Raw genomic sequence first — 21288 nt, 5'->3', positions numbered from 1 at the left:
ATCCCCCTAAAATGTGTTTATTAATTAGGACAAAAAAAAGCTCTCAATATATAAACCCAGTCACCCAATCCAATCATATACAATTTAAACTCTTCAAACATTTACAGAAGATACAAAACAAAAAAGAATAAATAAGACTGTAACTGCTCATAAATTGAACAGCTTTAAACATGCCTCTGTTTGAGACACAAACTAGTCCTCCGCTTTAAGATTTTTTTTTTGTTTAAAGAGAAGTCCTTTAGAATATGTCATGACAATGTTCGGTGAGTCTTTGTGGCACATGTACACTCCTCCATTAGCATGAGTATCTGCAGTTTAGACTAGGCCTTCCCAGCAGCACCAGACTGCTGTTATAAGCCAACAGTTCTTCTGATCCCAACAAAAGTCAGTCTGTCATTTAAAGACTTGGTGTCTTTAATTCTTCTCAAGTGACCACTGACTTAAACAGAAGCAAATTAATGACATTTGCAAAATATGCAATCAGTGACAATTTACAATGGTTCACATATCAAGGTTTAAAAAAAAGAAAACAAAACAAAAGAAAATGTTTATAGTGTGCTTGCAATACTTTGAGTGGCCTGTGAATTTCTATCCAGTACTTCTGCTCATAAAGCACCATGTAACACTGGTAGACACACCTGACCAACTGTCACAAAACAGTAAAGTTAAACCTTCCATTAAACACCAGACTGAGAACAACATTTTATGCTTTCTAGAGCAGGTATATACCCTGAACATAAAGACTGACCAAATCCTCTTGTAGTGTTATGGTCCTTTGGTGGCCTCTCATTACCAGGAATTGAAAAAAGATATTTGACAGAAAGTGATGACAAGTATTGAAAAGCATCTGCTGTGCATTTTATAGAAATACAAACTTACTATTTTACTGAGAAAGCAGTTGATGATTAAGTCAAAATAAATACTCCCAAGTCTCCAAAAAAAAAAAAAAAAAAGAAGCATTTTCAACATCAGAACTTTTAACTAGAGATAACAGACCTTTGCTCTGAAATAAAGCAGCTGATCGGTCATACGAGACTACAAGGAGGCATAACTCGTTTCCCATGTGGATCTCAATATAGTTCAGTTTTGAGATGCTGACGAAGATGTTAAGCACACATGTGAGAACGCTGATTGCCTACAGCAGCATTTAGCAGTTTTCCCAGTAGAAAGACCTGCTTGTCTTCAGGTAGCACCTATGAAGACAAAAATAAAATATTTAACAAACTGCAAAAATTAAAATAACCTTAAAATCAATAACAAAAAGGTACTTACTCTCATCATCCGAATCGAAACCAAAGAGGGATGTGCATTTGTCCTTGTGTGTTTGCAGCTCTTCCTCACTGTTGAAAGACTCAAAACATCGAGAGCAACGCTGCCTGGTAGGAAGTTTTACTGGCTTTGACACTGAGCCCAATAACTTTGAGCCCACCTGGGGTTCCTTCCAGCGTTTTGGCATGCTAATGTACGACTCATCTAGATAAGCTGAGGGAAGGGGTCGAATGAATTGTTTATTTGCAGGTTTTCCTGAAACGAGTGGTTCCTGCTCTTTAATGACTGGATCTGAAGTTTTGGCAGAAACTTCTTTGTTACTCTCACTATGCCCATTAACCAGGCTATGGTTCTTGCTACTGTAGCTAACAGAACTTTTATTGAGGACCAAAGGCTTTCCATCATCCTCTTGACTTGCAGGGTCCTTCCACTTGGCTGCACCCTGAATCGGTTGACTGACTGAAGAATTTGCTGCTGCCTCCATACTACCTTCCAGAATTTGAGGGGCTCCATGCCCTGTTGGTTCAGAATCTTTGGGGAATGACTTTATTTCCAAATTTGCATCAAGTCGATAATGTGTTCTTTCATGCTTATAAAGGAGCAAAATAGTCTCAGCTTGCATAGAGCAACCAGGAAAGCAGCACATCGCTCTCAATGGATGATGGACTAACATGTGCTCGCTCAGTTCTGTACGCGTTTGGTACCTTTCCTTGCAGCCGTAATGGTAGCATGGGAACTTCAGCTCACCTCTGTGGCATATCACATGGTCAAAAAAATGCTGGGGATTATATATCTTTCTACAACAGAAAAGACATTTTTCCTTTCCAAAATTAAAAAAGAACAGAAGCGCCTTCTTGTCACCATGGTGGTGTGACAGCACATGTGAAAGGACAAGGATAGACTTGGCACTAAATGTACAAATCTCCACAGGACATCTAACATGCGTAGATGCACCAGTTCTTTTCCCCTGGAATGGCGTTGAAGGCTGTTTGGACTTTGTCTGAGTCCCATTTTTATACCCCACTGCATTTATTTCCTTAAATTCTGTATTATTGTCTATGGGTTCCTGATTCTCAGAACTGTCTTCTGGACTATTCGTCATCTTCCTCCTTTTTATAGCTTCTCCATCCTCTTTTTGGTCTCCAGGAGTAATCTTCTTCTTTTTTACCCTTGAGTTCACAATTTCATCTTTTCTTTTAATTTTTGATTTGCTCTTGTCTTTTTTTAGTCCTACATTCTTAGATTCAGTCTTGACATTGTCTTTCTGACTTTCTGCACATTCTGCATTCTCAATTTTATCTTTGTTGTCCTGTGGTAATGATGTCTCAATTTGCTCTTTGTTGTCCTGTGGTAATGATGTCTGATTTTTTTCATTTGAGGTATTTGTCTCAGTCACACTCTTAACTTTCCTTTTCTTTCTGATCACTCCATTTACCCTATGAGCTGAGTTGCCATTGGAATCCAACTGTTTGTCCTCTGCAGTTTGTGCTTGCATAGCCTTTGGTCTCTTCCTTGCTAGTTTCATATTGAAAAACTTTTTGTTCTCATCTGTGGGCTGAGATCTCTTTGCTAAAACCCTCCTTAAACATTTTGTCTTCATCTTGGAAACCTTCTCTTTTTGTTCATCCGATGTACTTGGGGGATCTGAATTCTTGACCAACCTTGTCCGCAATCTAACCTTAGGCTCTGTGCTTTGCCCTTCCTTCTGCAAATCTGTGATGTTCAAACTGCAGTTTAACCTCATTTTGAGGTTTCTAAACTTATTCTTCACACGTTTAAACAGTCTCTTCTGGGCATATTGTGAGGCGGTCTCGGTGGCATTCTCACAAACAGTTTCACTAAAAAGCCCATTAGACTTTTTCAGTTCCTGAATGTGCACTTTAAAATGGATTGATGGGCTGCGCCCATGAGTGTAGCGTTTGTGACAGAACATGCACTTTCTGTCAATTCGGTGATGCCACAGTGCATGCCGTAGAATGTGTGGGTTTTTGGTTTCTTTATTGCAAAGGCTGCAGGTAACTGAAAGCTGGCAACCTGCATCACTTGCGGGGATAAGGTCAGAGACTAGACCATCAACAGCTGCATGCATATCTGGTGATGTCTCCTCAGGTCTTGATGGCACCACTGGCACCTCCGTCCTCTCAGGCACACTTTTAGTGTCAAGAGTGTCAATCTCAGTTTCACTAAAAGTAGCCACTGTTTCATCAGGGAGCATTGTCTCTTTAGTAAGAACTGGAGGAGCATCCTCATGAAGAACCGTCATGTTTTCTGGCGTACTATGAGGTACAGGAATGGTGTCAGCTCTGGTGTCAGTTGTCACTTCTGCTGAAAGATCAACATTAATATTTTCTGCAGGACTAATAGGACTGTAAGGACCGTAGTCTGGATATTTAGTGTCTGCATCTTGGGGAATTGATAACTCGCTATTTAATTTTGGATCTTCAATAAATTCTTTAACTGGCTCAAGAATGGCTTCAACTGGAGTGGATGTTTCCACATTTAAAGCTGGGATTGGTGTAGCCATGCTTCCCACCGCATTTTTATCCTGTGTTGCAGCTCCCAGGCTCTCTGTAGGTTCAAACTGTTGCTCAGCAGACTGTGGTCCTTGTTTGGATTCATTATGGTCCAGATTAAATTCTTTATTTCGGTGTAAACCGTCAACTGATATTCCTTCCAATTCAGCTTGTCTTGAATATGTGTGGAATTTTCGAACCATAGAAAGGCCTTGTTCCCAGAAAACAATCTCCTCCTGCACCTTGAAGTCTTCTTTGCTACATGGAGTAGATTCTGCTGATAGTAACTCAAGAAGAGACGCATTACTGTCAGGGCATTTCAAATTCTCTTGAATTCTGTTAGTACTGCTTTCAGGGATATTAGGGGTCTCTGTGGAAAACAGTGAGGCCTGAACATCAGAAGAGAGGTCAACTTCATTATCAGGATATGAATATTTCATTGTGACTTCACTGATTGCTGTCTCAAGTGAAATCTCTGTCAAAATATTTGACTGCTTTGGTTTCCTTCCTGGTTTCTTGGCCTGTCGAGGTTCACCGTTTTCTGCTTGGGCAGCTAACTGGTCCAAAAGCCATTGTGGTTTCCTGCCCTTGCGTTTCAGAGTGTTCATCTCTGTCTGTCGGGAAAGTAGTCTCTGACGCCTGCTATTAAGTTGCCTGGTGTGATTCTTTGCCAAGTCCAATTGCCTAAATGAACGTCGAACTGGAGAGGCCTCTGAATCTTTAACAAGATGTGTCCCTGGCTTCCTCCCCCGCCTTTTACCTGGAGGCTTGGAGGAGGCTTCCCCTGAGGCAGAATTAACCCATGTTTTCAATGACTCTGCTTCCTGGTCATTTCGGTTTGTAGGTTTCTCTGCTTTATTAATAGTCCTGTCTGTGTTGTCTGCGTGACACTGACAATGTCCTTTCATACAGTAACTTGGAATCCACTTGTCCTTTTGCATTATTTCACATAAGGCTGCTTTACCGACCTTATCACTCATTAGCTTCAGACAGTTTGTCTCGATGTTGAGAATGCTCCAGAACTCAGGGTCAAAGTACAGGTCTTTTTTCAGGATCTGGAGAACCTCAAAGCGTACACTGTTACCCACTAGACTGGTGTCTGCATGATACTCTTGATCAGGGTGAGTATATAGGAGGAACACATTCTTGTATGACTCAACAGTTCTCTCTAGGAAGAAAACTAGCAGTGCACAAGCCCTACAGACCTCAAGGTCATTAGGAAGTAGGAATGCAATGGTTTTGTAGATGAGGGACTTGGTGACTGGATCATTCTTAAGGTCAGACTGCAAGGCTCGTGCACAAAGCTCCACACAAATCCCCAGGCCATCTTTTCCAAGCTGAAAAATAAATATTTTATTGCCATTATAAAAAGACCATTCCATAAATATTGACAAATGGTGTGTTTGCTTAGATTTTTGTCTATGTCTACAATTACAAGCGTAATACAGTAAATTAATGATAAAATAATATCTTACCTCTGCCAAAATCACCTTCATAAATGGGAAAATCGCTTTTATGTTGGTGGCTGACAATATCATTACTTTGCATTCCTCTAGGAAGTTTTGTTTAGAAAGGTTCAACCGCAAGTAGAGTCTGCTCCATATGAAGACCAAATCCCTTAAAGGAAAAAAGAAATACAGGAAAAAAATAAACGGAGCAATTCCAGTAGGGTCCTCACACCATCGGTGCTCGGGCCCTAATGAGAATGTAATTTTCTGCAACCTCAACACTATCTTCTGTTCAGGTTGTTGCAATAACTGTGTAAAAAATATAAAATGCTAAAAAGAGGGTCAATACACTGAAAACAATTCCCCTTCTAAATGTTTGTAGCCCTATTGAGACCCACCAAAGGTAGTACATGTCTCCAATCTGGAGCTTCTGAGATAGGAAGCCTTTACTCAGCATCAAAATAGTCTCATCTTTCTCTTCATTCTCCATCATGCAGAGTATCTCTACAGCATCCTTCCCATCGATATCTGCCATCTTTAGAAAAGAAAACAAGAGTGTAATTTTTGACATTGCTCATGAAATATGGTGATCTTCCATTATGTCAGAAAAACATCACATATATTTGGAAATCTTTCATATCACTTTATTTATAGTAGTGATGCACCGAAAATTCTGGGCCGAAACCGAAAATTTAGGTTGCACTTGGCCGAAAACCGAAACTGAAGACGAAAATGGCTTCTTTTAAATTGCTTGAATTTAATGGATCTGAAATGAAAAATCACAATATAATAATCAAACTTTTATTGACAGTTACATAAAACATAAAATATTTTTAACAATAAATATAAATAATAATACCAAATAATATTATTCTTCAAGTTATGTTCCATCAAATAAAATAGTTTTTTAAAAGTTGTGCAGAAAAAAATCCACAATTTTGGAGATTTTTGCAGAACAAATGTTACATATTGCAACTTTGGTGTCCTCTCGTATAGGGCTGTCACTTTTGTGAAAAAATCCTGTTCGATTTTTGAGACATAAGTGTTCATTGAATCGTTAGTAAATTGCCTATATTTGGCGTTGATCCGTTTTCAACGCCAAATATAGGCAAATCCACGGACAACTAAACAGGCATTAGGACGAACGTAAAGAGGGCGCTTGAGACACGCAAAAGTCAGCAATGTGGACTGCCATAACATCAATGAAAAACATTACTGAAGGCTACATAATATGCACTATATTATGCAGAAATAGGCTGTGTGTGTGTGTGTGTGTGTGTCAGAACCTGCAGTTTCTGTGTGACGCGCGTTCGCTGCGGGCGTATCATGACGAGCTGGACGCGCTCCGAGAGAAGGCCGTTAAAATCGATTCCCTAATTTCCTTTTCGAAGCTTGTGTTGGTTGGTCTGATAGATTGTGCAATAAGTGACAGCCCTCTGACATGCTTAATCTTTGATAGGCAGACGCGTGATAACAGCTCGACCGTGAGTGAAACCTAAGCGCTTGCGCACGGATGGGAGGGGCGGGTGACATTCATTTTCGGTTTACGTTTTCGGCTGTTTTTTTTTTATTTCGGCCCGAAACCGATAATGCCATTTCATGCCGAAATTTCGGTGCACCCCTAATTTATAGCTTCAGCTTTGTTTATATGCAAACAACACACTACCTTTCTACACCTGAACAGACCACAAGAAACTTAGAATAAATTATTTCCTGTGATAATGCATTGATTTACATTAAAATACGTAATTAGCATGATACAACTGCATGCCCTATACTTTATATATATAAAAAAAAATGTTTTGCTGTGCCAGTTAAACGACCAACTTCACACTTGCCTCTTAGAAGCATCAAAAAAATGTAAATAATAAATTATACGAAAGACTATAGATACAGGTATAGATATACACAATTCAGTCCTATTACTAATGAGTGGGAGAAAGTGCATCGTGTATATATGGCGGAATACGTCCAGCCTTCTAAATAAAAGAGCTGATTGGTAAAGTCACTGCGTCACTGCAGCTGCCGTTAGAAGCTCCGGTTCCCATAGACCATTTCAACAGCTATTCGTTATTTTAAGGAAGTGACGTCTTTGGCTCTTGGATATTTCCAGTTAGCTGTCGAGCTCATTCAAAACATCGGCGTGAGGCGCTTAAAGGTGAACTAAGTAACTTTTTTACCTTAACTGAACAGCTTCGGAGTCATTGGAATGGTTATATTACTTATTTCGGGTTGAATGGTGGTCGTTTCGCACCCCCCTGGTGCCCGTGAGCGGAAAATACGCACTTGCAACTTAGAGCTGGCGGGCCGCCGGCCGCTGCGTCAGGAAGTCTCGCGTGATATCAGGTCTAGCGATGTAAACAATTGATTTACGGCCAAAAGAAATCTGCTAAAATGCTGTCATTATTGCGCTCCCTCACGCTATCCGAACCCGAATGAAGAAGACGTTTTAAAGAATGTCCCATCTGCTTTGATGTCGTTGATCTATAGCCTCTGGTGTCTGAGAATCACCAACGAGTTTTTACAACAGTGTTGTCAAATATCTATTCCGAAGCTGTGGGGGGAGCTCTAGAGAGAAACCTGCGAGCAAAAAGCGAGAATACAGCGAAGAAGTCCCGAAGCTACTGAGTGCTGCTTTAATGAACAGTCGGATTGCGATAATTAATTTAACCCTGCAATAAAAAAAAATGTCAAAATTAAAATTACATCCATGTTGCTCAGTGGTTGGATGCATCCTCAGGCCTGCAAGGCTGCAACTAAGCTACTTTAGAAAATTAAAGTGTTTAGATTTTAGATGTGATGCCTGGATTGCAGCAGTGAAGCGAGAAGGCTGGATACCAACTAGCAACTCTAGGTTATGCAGCACACATTCTGATTAAGTAATTGTTTGATTGCAAGTCATCACTTATTAAGCTTGGCTAATGTTAATTCCAACATGCACTGATGCATTAAACAATGACAGTAGTATTTTTAAAGATTGTGCATTACCTGATTAAGTTAAATAATAATTGTTTTTCTACTTTTATCTTTAGGAAAGCCATCAGATGCACATAATGAATTATAGCTCCATTTAAGTATTACTATAGGCCTTTTTCACGGAAGTTAGAACGCACATCCGGTTCAGCGTTTGTTGTGTAAAGCGACTTCCGGTCGAAACAACAATGGCTGAAGCAACATCGAGGTGTCACTGTAGCATCCCTCATTGCACAAATAATAAGCAGTGACAACCATATTTGAGTTAATGCTTTTCCAAGCAATGACTGTCTGACAAAGAAGTGGATGCATGCTATTTGACACGTAGAAGTCCCGACGTTTAAGATGATAAGATCCCTATAAGTATCACATTTGTTTGTAGCCGACGCTAATTACACTGCCGCTACTGGCAGTACACATTTTTTTTATATATAATATACTATAAGATTTATTTTTTGTTAATAGGCTATCTTCAATACCTAGAGATATAATTAAATTAGTATTTACTAATTAATTAATAAGTATTAAACAAGTTAAATTAAACAAGTAGCCTAGTCAAAACACATCTAACAGAACAATGTTAATTTTTTACATTGTGTTCTTATTTTTTATTAACGAAATGTCAATTTTCGTCTTTATAAGAGACGACACAAAAATCTTCAAGATAGCCTACAGCCTACAATCTTCAAATGTATAACGGATTGTCACCTTATAAACAATCCTTTGGAATTGTGGTGGAATAAGCAATGCTATATTGAAATACCTTATTTTATTAGTTCATTAACTATGCCAACTCAACTAATGTATGTAAAGAGCTGGATACTAATTACTAATTAATGTCAACTATTAAATGAAGGCTACTGATAAGAGTTGCCATAGACTAAAGATTTTTTCTAGACTAGTAGTCATTCATTTAAGCAATTACTAATCGCACATTTATATTCAATCCTTGGTATAGCCTATAGCCTATATATTCCGCGCTCAAGCGCATACATAAAACTTGCCGCAAAGCACCGGCAAAAGTAGGCTAATGATAATAAATTTGTCTGAAAAAATAACAAAGCATTTTAATTGTTTATTAATAAACAAGTGTTTTCTAAATCAGTGTCGACTGCAAACATCTCCATACATCTCCGCTGTAAAGTAGATGCACCTTTCATCGGACAGGATTACATCATCAGATAGTACTGTACGTATTGGCTTTCCATTGGATTTTTTTCGTTGGTGAACATTTCAAGCTTTATAGATATATTTCTCATGTCTGTGAGGCTAGTGATACGCTGTTTTTTCAGTTCATTTTTGAGATACGCTCCAATTCACAGAGATCATGAAAGCGCGTCCTGTTTCTTTTATTTTACAAATGCACAACGTTTTCTTGTTGTTGTGAGTTTACACAAATAAAAGTAGTTGTGACTGATGTATTATTATTTTCTGTATGACCAGAAATGATGGAGTATTTTAAGTTGTTTCCACTGTTGATAGGAAAATGCGAGTGATGGCACCGGCGCGTCCATGTCATGCAGTGCGCGCTCCACACTCCGCACAAACACCTGGATATGTGCTTAATAATAGCGAACATTTATAGGTTAACGTTAGGGCGAGCGGCCATGCCAGACGGATAAGTCCTCTTCGTGTCTAACAAATTAAATCATACATTTTCTACGGCGAGTAAGCGCTGTGCCAGTGGCCGGCTGAAACACAACACTAGAGAAAGCTGGTGTTTTTCTTTAAATAAATTCGTTTAGGCTTTAAAATAAATATTGTTTGTGGGCTAATTAATGCCACAATTATTTGTTTATTTTATAGGCTACTTATATATTTTCATTTTTTGTTTTGCATTGAATACCATTTAAAGGATTTGTTGTGCACTGCAATTCCATCCTCCCATAAAGCCACGTTAAGATTTTTCTTTATAATAAAGGGTTTCTATGGGCGGAAAACGCTTAACGTGTGCGTTGCGTTCATATTCTGGACTCATCTGCTTTTCTGTTGGATAGTATGGTTTAGTAATAAGGTGTGTACAGAATTTGATTTTTTAACATGTCCATTGGGGGCTGCTATATCAGCTTTTTGAACGTAGATGTATGATAGACATGAAAGGCTTAGGCTATATCAATTTTATGTGGATAAAGGCATATTTTGTAGGCTACATCAAATTGATATAGCCTATATCAATAGCGGAAATAATATGTGGCAGCAATGTGGCACCGTAGCCTACTCTGACGACACCCAAGACGACAAAATAGTTAGTGAGGTAACAGCGCTGGAGCAGATCATGACTATATGCAGTCTCCTCTTCCAGGTATGTTTATGCATTTCTGAAAACAAATTATGAAGCTACTTTCCCGTCATATTTTATTAAATCTATTATTGAAGCCTTTACATTTTATGTCCTTTCACTTTCAAGTCATAATATCATTTTAGTTAATGTTGACACAAATTAAATTAGGCTACTGTTCAAGGAAGATATCACCATACTTTATTTCTCCAAATAAGCTGCCACAACTGCAGTAATAAAATTAAGATAAACAAAGTCTTAAAATTATCTAAAATGACTATTACAATAAAGATTTGTTTTGTTTTGAGTGCGGAGAAGCTCGACAAGTCAAAAAACATCCGCTGATGTAATTGCCGGTAGATTCTTCAGGGAAGTTGTGTGAAGAGTAACGTTAGCGCGTCTGACTCTTTTTCACCGGAAGTCGCTTTACACAACAAACGCTGAACCGGATGTGCGTTCTAACTTACGTGAAAAAGGCCTATTCTATAAATATTTGTATAACGACTCATTAAGACCTATACTGCATTATAAAAACAGTTATAGTTACATTTATATTATTTTTTATAATTACCTATGGCAAGCATTTGCTTTTTCAATGCACATGCTCATAATCCATTATACACTGATTTATAAATTATCAAATATAAAATAGTTCCAGAGACACTTGTTTGCTGGACCAATTAGTTATCAATTATGTAAATCTCAGCCATATGCATGGTATTGCTTATAACAGTTTGGAATTATACTTAAAAAAAAAAATATTGTTGCAGTATTTTGCTAGTATGTGACAAAAAAATTAAATAAAATAAAATCATTTGTATTAATGATTTTTCTTTTTTCCATTATTTGTATTATTATTGTTCATTAGTTACATTTACAAGTAAATAACTTAAAATGTATAATGAGCACATCTTCATAATTTCTTAACATTTGCTTTAGGAAAATTGCATTCTATGTTTTCACTTAAATCCATCAATGATGCAGTTATAGAGGTTAGTAACTGTATTATCACTCACAGTAAGTATGGCTATTGGCTATTAATAACAATATATTCACTTATTTGACAACTATAATATAACAACATTATAGCAATGCAGGTTGCATCTTTATTAATACATTCCTGGATCCATACGACTGACTACGGTAATTAATACTTATAAATCAGTGTATAATGGATTATGAGCAAGCATGCGCATTGAAAAAGCAAATCCATGACTTAATTATAAAAATAATCTAAATGTAACTATAACTGTTCTTATAATGCAGTATAGGTCTTAATGAGTCTTTATAAATATATTTATAAAATGGTAATACTTATGTATAAATGGAGCTGTAATTCATTATAAACATGGACTTCATAGAAAGTGTTACAAAAAGATCTATTAATACATAACCCAACAGGGCAAATCATTTCAAGGCAGGACTTTAATGCACAACTAGGCAACACTAATGGCTCGTTTCCACTGAGCGGTACGGTACGGTACGGTATGCATTTATTTTCGTTTCCACTGTCAAAAGTTGTGAATGGAACCAAAATGCCGAACCGTACCACTTTTTGGGTACTCTTCCGTTGGGGTACCTAGCACAGTGGTACGGTTCTAAAGGGTGGAGCTAGACTCACTGCAGTACGTTGATTGGTTGAAAGAGGATCGTCACTTGCACGTGCTACAAGGGGAATGACAACAGTTTATACAGTTTAAATATAATACTACTGTTACTGTGTCACAAAATGTAATTTTAAGAGTTTTTCAGGCGAGAATGTAGTTGTTTAAAGATCAAATCTGTGGTTTATTTATAAAGATTTATGAAAATTTGCAGCGCTCATGTACCCCGCCTGGAACAGCCTTTCCTCGGCTGGTCCTTCTGACATTTGCCGCTGACTCTGACGTCTCTGTAGTGGTTAAACATGAGATATAATTCGTCTTGTGTAAACCTAACGGGCGATCTTTGGTCTTGTGAATCTATAATTTGTTCCCTGCCCAAACTGAGGGCTAAGTGAAATTTCATAACTTTATATTTAGGCTATTTAACTTTACCGTTGTAATGTTAGACTTTGAGCGCTGACTTTGCATGTTTGACTGAATTGTTTGCTTTATTTCTTATTGTATAGCTTCTTGTACATTTTACTTATACTTTTATAATGGCTATTATTGATAAAACTGAAATTTAACAAAAAGAGACAGGGTTTAGTTTTGTAATTTTTTATTTTATTACAGTGAAGATGATCAGAGTACAAATGCACATATTGGCTGAACCATATTAATAAGTTTAATATTTTAAAAATTTAAACAAAAAGAGGCAGGGTTGTGTTAAGTATTTTTTTGTTGTCGTTATAAATAGGCTACCGTTACATGCAGTGAATATAATCAATACGCGTTGCCTGAACCACATTTGTGTGGCTATAATGTTTAAGATTTCTTTAAATGAAAACGTAAAGAGGCAGTGTGGTGTTTTATAACATATTTCATTTTACTGTTGCCTAAAATGTACATACAGAGATAACCGGAGTAACGTTAGCAGAGCGAGCTGAGTGACGCTTTGAAGAACGCGCTGTTCCATCAGCAGAATTACTGGACTCGCGTCCTCGGGAGTCATTCTCCTGAGCTGGACTTGGCAAGTCCAAACTTTGCGTACTTGCTATTGAGAAACGCCTAATGTCGGCGCTTGGCTTCTTGTGACAAACATGCCGAGAAGCAAGAACAAGATCTGCTGTATGTCATGCATTGTTGTTTATGTCGCTTTCTTCTTCGCGTGAAAATGACGTCGATCGCTTCTTTCCGGCATAGGCTACACCACGCCTATCAAGTAAGGGTACTGTTGGCAGTGGAAACTAGAGCCCGACCGATATATCGGCCGATATTAGGCATTTTTCAAACTATCGGTATCGGCATTTAAAATGGCCGATAAATGAATATTTTAAAAATACAATAAAAGCGGACGAAACACCCTTCAACCATGTTATGAGTGTTGGCGCTGCATAGTTTGTCCACCAGAGGGCACTATACAAGGAAGATCGCTCGGGCTAGAGGAGTGGTTACGAACAGAGTCCAGAGTTCACCTGAGTCGGGAGACGGCAGCGCCGGATGATTCTGTCAGCATTAAAGACTTTTAAAATAATTTAACTTGCGTTCATGTTTGAATGCCTTGTGTTTGTGATGCAAAAGACTATGCGCGCTAACCATTACCATAGTAAACATAGTAAACGCTTGAAGATACGCATAGTGTAAAAACATAAGCCCCTTTCACACAGCGCTTTGAACCCGGCAAATTGCCGGCAAATTGCCAGAGCGCCTTCTGTGTGAACGCAAACTCGACCCGGGATTTATGCCGGGATCGATGCCGGGTCGGGACCTAGTAACATTGCCGTGTTCAGTCCCGGAACGCGCGCTGTGTGAACAAAAGCCGTAATAATGCCGTGTCGTAGTGATGACGCTGAAGCCGGACTCGTTCTCCAGCTGTGAAACGGTACGTAATGCGCAAGTTTATGATCGAATCAGAGAAACAAATGCACAGGCGTAGTTTCTCGAGAGAGAGATCGCAGCTCTTAAGCAAACTTAAGACGCTGCTGAGATTACAAGTCACATCGATGTCACGTGTCTTTACGGCATTTTTACGGGTTGTGTGTGAACGCACTCTCTGATTCCGGAAAATCACTGGCAGTGTGAATGAACCAAAATCAAACGAACCCGGGTCAAATCCCGGGTCACTTTATCCGTGTATTTTCCGGAATCTCTGTGTGAAAGGGGCTATAGTGAACGCTTGAAGAAATCAGACCAATCATAAAGGCTATCACAGTCATGTTTTTATTTGATCTGTCAGTAGCCTACGTCTCGTCTCTTTATACCGGACTATCATAAAATAAAGCAACTTTTTTTTCGGGAGCTTCCTCTGTTTCTCTGACTGAAAATATCTGTATGGGAGTCGAGAGAGTGCTAAAGCTCCTCAGGTCGTATTTTTGGTGGCATATATTTGTAGAAATGATCATTCTTTCTAAATGTGATGTAAATATGTCCTGTAACTACCAGATAAACAGTAACAGACGCGCCTGAAGAAGTAAGTGTGTCCTCTTTCTTTTGTGAAATAGACCTAACGGTAATTTATTTCTGAGTGACTAATGTGCAGTTTTGACATAAATTAATTCATTATGATCAATGTATCACTTTTTATTGTAAACCTGTGGTAAAACATTGATGCTTGGGTTTTAAATATTCAAGTAAACAACAAAAATGCCAGCAAACGCCCGCTTTTATCATGTTTGTTTTCAACGCTGTTTCCAGTGATTTCTGATTCGTTTCCTGATAAAACTTCCATTTGTTGGTGAAATGATGGGTTAGTGTGACGTTGTTCCAGAGAGGCGTGTTACGGGCGTGTTTTAGTGAAGCGCTGTGGAGCTTCTGGCCCGACAGTGGAAACGTAGCCCGAGGCTATTAGCCCGAGGCTATTAGCCCGGCTATTAGCCCGGCACGGCCCGTTTAAAGCCCTGGCTCGCACTGGCCCGACAGTGGAAACGCGGCTAATAAGCTTGGAAATCACAACGAACTTATTCTGCCTAAATAAAGTTGATTACTGTATTTATAACTAGCATATCTGTAGTTCCAGTCTCTGCATTGTAAAATGTAAGTTAGGCACGCGAGGAGTGAACATTTAGACATAGAGAAAAAGTATCAAACATAGCCTGTGCATAAAAGTTAGCTTTTCTTGTGCGTTGCTGACTTCGTTTAACCGCAGCATTAACGAGTCACATAATGTATTTAGTGCATCACTAAGTAGTAGATTTTAGAAGGCAGGCAGCAAATGATGATTGAAAATGGTTTGTTGTAGCTTGATGGAATAGATGGATAGAATTAAAAGAGTGCAGGTAAAGGGATAAGCAAGTTGACATTGTAATTATAAGGTAGCTTATAACATTGACATTTGGCAGACGCTTTTATCAAAAGCGACTTACATTGCATTTCAAGGTACACATTTACAATCTTATCAGTTCTTCACACACACACATTATTACATAATTGATTTATTACTGTCAATATTAATAATAATAGTTGACTTTTTTTTGTTCAAAGGACTTTAAGTTTCATATCTTAAGTTTGTATTTTTATACATTATATTTATCAGAACTTTAATATTTTCTGTTCTGTTGTGACAATAAAACAAACAAGTTTATTTTTAAACTGCTTTATCATATTATTTTAGTAAGGCTGAGGACTCTTAAATAACGACAAATAACTAATGTTAGGGAAATCTGTTCATGTTTTGTTATGCGTTTCTGGATTAAAAAAAAATATATATATATATATATATCGGCCGATATATCGGAATATCGGATTTTTAAATCACCAAATATTTGTATCGGTATCGGCCTTAAAAATCCTTTATCGGTCGGGCTCTAGTGGAAACGCTAGCCGATTCATGGTTTACCGAACCGTACCGTACTGTACCGTACCGCTCAGTGGAAATGAGCCATAAGAAAGTCCAGAAAAGTCAGAAGTCCTATAAACCACAATAGGGAATGGAAAATGTTTTGCTATTGTTCAGGTATGCAAACTGCCAAAAAAATTGGACTGTGTATAAGGCCCATTTCACACCAAGAGAATTTCTCACTCACCTCCTTGTACAAGCGCTCACAAAGAGAAGCTCTCCGAAGGCAGATGAGGTAGGCTTGCTTGAAATAGAGATGCCTCCCTACAACAGAGTGCCGGATGCATCTCCTTGTCAGTGCCAAGGCCTCCGGAAGCCTCTCACATGCCACCAGGTAACGCAAACGCAGCTCAAAGAAAATGGATACTTCTGAACTCAGATATTTGTCCACTGCGAACAAAAACAGCAATTAAGAATTATAATAATCAACTCCATTCACAGTTTAGAAAATCCAAGGTAAAGATTACTTTATCAAGATACACTGTTTTTAAACAAAAGCTTGATAGACTGACCATCTTCTTGTGGTAGCTCTGAATCCTTGAGAATGGCCTGAAGTACAGGGTTTGCCCAAGGCCCTCCATCTTTAATAATATGCCTAACCTGCAGAAGGTAAACATTCTGGTGCTTTACCAGGCTCGCATAGCAGTCCTAGAATAGACAGGAAAAAAAATTAAACCATATTAATGGAAACATACGAGTGACACAACAAGATAACCACTGAAAGGTTAAAGAGCAGAATTCTACATGATGCTCCCCAAGAATAATAGGATTGATGTCATGCGATTACCTGGAATGAGTCTAGAATATCTTTTAAAGGATGCTCGATGAATTCATCTTTTCCAAAGAACAACAGCAGTTCAAAGATACTCCTGCAAATGAAAGAAATGAGTAAACGCTGTAATTATTCACCTTTACAACCTGTTGCACCAATAAACAATACGGTAAGCATTTTAGCCACTTTTCTATCTTCAGAGAGGATTAGTTTTTCTATTAGGTGGTGGAGAAATGTTATCAGAGCCGCTCAATATTAAAGATTAACAGTCCACACCAGCTATAACGATAATGGCACAGAGTAACGATATAGTTGGAATCACTTTCAGAACGATTTTATTTAGCTGATGAACAATACAAAAGCCAATCAGAATCAAGCGACAGACAAGAACGTGCTTAGAATAAACAGAACAATATCGTCTGCTGGTGTGGACGCTAATATAATTTTCGTTATAGTTATCTTTATATTTGTCATTTTTGATGTGGACGATTGTCATCGTCCGATAACAGCTTCATCTAGTTGGATCGATGGTCTCTAAAGGCCGATCAGAAGACCCGATCAGATGACGCAACTTGCGGGACAATTTTTCTATGCGCAGCTAAAATTGCTTCACTACATTCAAGTAAACAGTAAAATACAGTCTACTGTTGCTAAACTGCAGGACAAGCTAGACAACAAGAGTTATTAAAACTGCATGAAGCCGCGAAAGGCGCTCCGAGACGGAGTGGGACACGGACAAGCAAAGTGAACTTTCACGCCTAATTGGTTAAATACACACAAAAATATCAAAATGCCCGGCTTGGTGAGTATTCGTGTAAAAATTCTGATCAGAGCACCCTTTTACAGACAAAGGTAAAAATAACTTAAAAGGGATTGCTTACCCCAAAATTTTCATTCTGAGGAACATAAGAGATATTTTGAAAAAGACCAGTGTTTTTTTTAAGTCCATACAATGGAAATCAAAACTGTTTGGGTACAAACATTCTTCAAAATATATTTGGTGTTCCATTGAAGAAAGAAAGTCATACAGGTTTATAACAACATGAAAGTAAGCAAATGATGACAAGAGTGCTCAGTTTTACCAGACATACGTTCTACTTTCCTAATTCGTTTTACTAATTTGTTCTAATTAAGTTATACAGCACCTGTAAAGTCAGCATGAAACGAAGTTGTGATAGTATTTTCTTTCCTATTGTGACATATATAAAAGTGAAACTGCTTCTAGAACAAGAAAAAATGTAGGGTGGGAGTCTTTTTGTCGTTTGCTATAGACCTTATGTAGCCCCGCCCCTTTTCAGCGCTGCGCTCATTGTCTTTTGTCTTCCGGTCTGTATTTTCACAGCGATCTTGCGTATTCATGAATGAACGGCTCGTTTTAAAATCGTCCCGGTCGACTGACATTTGTTAAGACATCTGCTTTAAACATTACAATCCTCATGATAAATTTAAGTTACTACTATCATGTATTAAGTAAATCCACTTCAAAAGCGAATTACTCCTGGACATCAATGGCTACACCCTTGTTTCTCTGGCACATAAGGTCTATAGACCGGTACAGGGATGACATACTTTTGTAGGCCAAAACCCGGAAACGAGTTAACATTTTAGCATAATTTTTTTTACTAAATATTTGAAATAAGGTCTGTGGTGAACACAAGCTGAAGATCCTTTCATGTTTTATTCTACAATATAAAATAAATCAGTAATACCCTCTTGCAAACTACTACAACTCAAACTTTCAGGGAAAATGTTTTTAAATAAAGACTGAAAGAGTTGCTTAGTGATGGTGACATTGAACTCATGTGACCGTGGAGTAGTTTGTTTATAGCCTACATTTAGCTTTTGACTTCTGCCGATTGTATTTATGATTATCACAATGAACAAAATGAGAAAGAATCAGAAGCTTTCGTTTGTCACAGACCTTATTTTCAGCAATAACCCAAAAGCTGAAGGAAAATCCAATTGGGTTTTTGGGTAATTTAGCTAACTTCCTAAAAAAATACATCATCCCTGCATCACTCTATTGATGTGATCTCATGTGATTGACCGGTTGTCCCGCCCTTGCGCCGGTAAACACGTCATCAGGGAAGTTGATGCAAGAGAGGGCGCTTTGACGCTTCAAAAAGCTCATAAAGAGATTGTAAAACTAATCCAAATGAATTGAGCGATTTAATCCAAGTTTTCTGAAGAGAGACAATCACTTTATATGATGAACAGATTGAATTAAGGCTTTTATTCACATATAAGCATTCATCAGAAAATTTGGACAAAACAGCTCAATTAATATGGATTAGTTTTACAATCTATGAACTTTTTAAAGCGTCAAAGTGGTAGTTGCGTAGCTGCCAATGGAGAGTACAGAAATGGATAATATTTTATCAAAAATATCTTCATTTGTGTTCCGAAGATGAACGGAAGTCTTACAGTTTTGGAACAACATGAGGGTGAGTAATTAAAGGGTTAGTTCACCCAAAAATTAGAATTCTGTCATAAATTACTCACCCTCATGTCGTTCCAAACCCATAAGACCTTAGTTAATCTTTACAAAACAAATTAAGATATTTTTTATGAAATCCAAGAGCTTTCTGACCCCCCATATAGACAGCAATGTCATTACCACTTTCAAGACCCCAAAAGGCAATAAAAACATTGTTAAAATAGTCCATGTGATTACAGGGGTTCAACCTTAAGGTTATGAAGCGACAATAATACTTTTTGTGTGCTAAAAACAAAAAAATAACAACTTTATTCAACAATTTTTTCTCTTCCGTGTCAGTCTCTGAAACCGTTCACGGTGTAAACAGTGCAGCGCTTCCGGGTTCTGCATCAGAATGCCGGTTCAGTATTGGCCGGCTCCATGCATGTGTCGTGGTGCTCACTTGAACAGTGTCAGAGACTGACACACAAGATAAGAAATTGTTGAATAAAGTTTTTTTTGCACACAAAAAAGTACTCTCTTCGCTTCATAACCTTAAGGTTGAACCACTGTAGTCACATGGACAATTTTAACAATGGTTTTACTGCCTTTTTGAGTCTTGAAAGCGGTAATGACATTGCTGTCTATATGGAGAGGTCAGGAAACTCTCAGATTTAATCAAAAATATATTAATTTGTGTTCCAAAGATGAAGGAATGTCTTACAGGTTTGGAACAAAATGAGGGTGAGTAATTAATGACAGAATTTACATTTTTGGGTGAACTACCCCTTTAAAGGGGTAGTGTAAAGGGTCTCACTCACTCACTTAAAGAGTAAGAGGGAACATGAATAAAAAATTCAGAATAAATACTAATATAGTCCATTTTCTATTTCATGGCAAAAGTAGAAGTGCAGACTCACAGGGCCAGGCTACTCAGTGTGTAGCGTACATGCTCACACTCTGGAGGAAATGATGCCACACCCTGGACAAAAGAGCACAGGGCACTCCGCAACACCTGGAGCTGGGGAAGAGGCACTTGCCATCGCCCGGTTTGCTCCACCACCAACTAAAAGAAAAAAAGAGAGAAATTTAACACAGAAAGAGTAGAACGACTAAATATATTACTATCACTATGTGCTTCTAAAAATAGAAAGCATTACTGTCAGGTGACTTATAGTGTTTGTTTATAATCATAGGAGTCACTGCCATTAAATGGCAGGACATGGACTAAGTGATACAAATTACGAAACATCAAACATCAATCAAACTTTTGTAAAACGGCATAAAAAGTTGATTTTTTAAAAGAGAAGGCTGGACCCATTCATTTAGCAACCATTTCATTCGAAATGAAAAGCTGCTGGATATCTGTTGAGAAGAAACCAGCGGTTTAAAACCAACCTTTACAGAGACTGGTTATTAGGACAACAACCACTGCTAACACTGACAGCATCGAGTTATTTTATCATTTAACACTCTGCATTCGTGCATAATGATTTCTCAGACTAGGTTTGCCCGTTTATGGTTTCATAAAATTGCTGGTTAATAAAATATTACGAAGAGTACAGACGCTTATATCTTCTGCAGACTGCTTGTTTTGGAATGCAACTTAGGAATGCTAATCGTTAGCCACTTACCAGGCTAATGGAGCTAACTGAGAGAAAGTGACAGACAGTACGTCCTCTATAAATCAGGATCGGAAATGAACTATCGCTCTATTGAGATCTACTTCTACTGTATTTTGAAAACACCTGTAGATAGAGAGGTAAAATACTGTGTGAATGTTGGCTCACGGTGGCTGTAAACTGGGGGAGGGGAATCTGCTGACATGCTGCTAACACTGGTTAGCACATCTCTGTTTGCCTTCTTAAAAAAGCTTGCAAACGCTTTCGTCCATTCCAGTGTCATCTTACCTCGCAAAACCTTTCACAGTACGTCTTGCTCTGAAGTCCGCGTTCGTCGTTTGTCCTAGTCTTTGACAAAGTCTCCAGTTCTTTCTTAAACCTGTCTAACTCCAATTCACTCTCTTCTTCCGCCATACTGCTTGTCTAAACCAGCGCGTACAACAGAGACCACGAACGTTACCGTAAGTGTAAGGACAGCCCATCGAAACCATTTGATTGGTGGAATGCTCTGTCAGTTGCTGCTGAGCATTAAATGTCTGCTTTGTGATTGGACGATGACCCCTTCGATCAAACGGTAGT

At 38.2% G+C, this 21288-nt stretch overlaps 1 protein-coding gene across 1 annotated transcript; it reads right to left on the bottom strand.

The window, feature by feature from the left end:
• Nucleotide 1: 1 nt before the first annotated feature.
• Nucleotides 2–21156, bottom strand: znf654 (zinc finger protein 654). The gene is made up of 9 exons (XM_082163992.1): nt 20998–21156; nt 20008–20153; nt 16687–16768; nt 16412–16547; nt 16087–16289; nt 5629–5765; nt 5258–5399; nt 1273–5119; nt 2–1193 (listed from the first exon to the last, which is right to left on the bottom strand). Exons 1-9 carry the CDS (start codon nt 21121–21123, stop codon nt 1183–1185), a joined length of 4830 nt encoding a protein of 1609 aa, XP_082020118.1. The 5' UTR covers nt 21124–21156; the 3' UTR covers nt 2–1182.
• Between the last annotated feature and the right edge of the window lie 132 nt (nt 21157–21288).

This window comes from Leuciscus leuciscus (genome assembly GCF_965113295.1).
Source record: "Leuciscus leuciscus genome assembly, chromosome: 3".
Taxonomy (NCBI): domain Eukaryota; kingdom Metazoa; phylum Chordata; class Actinopteri; order Cypriniformes; family Leuciscidae; genus Leuciscus; species Leuciscus leuciscus.
This window is presented reverse-complemented; position numbering and strand designations above follow the sequence as displayed.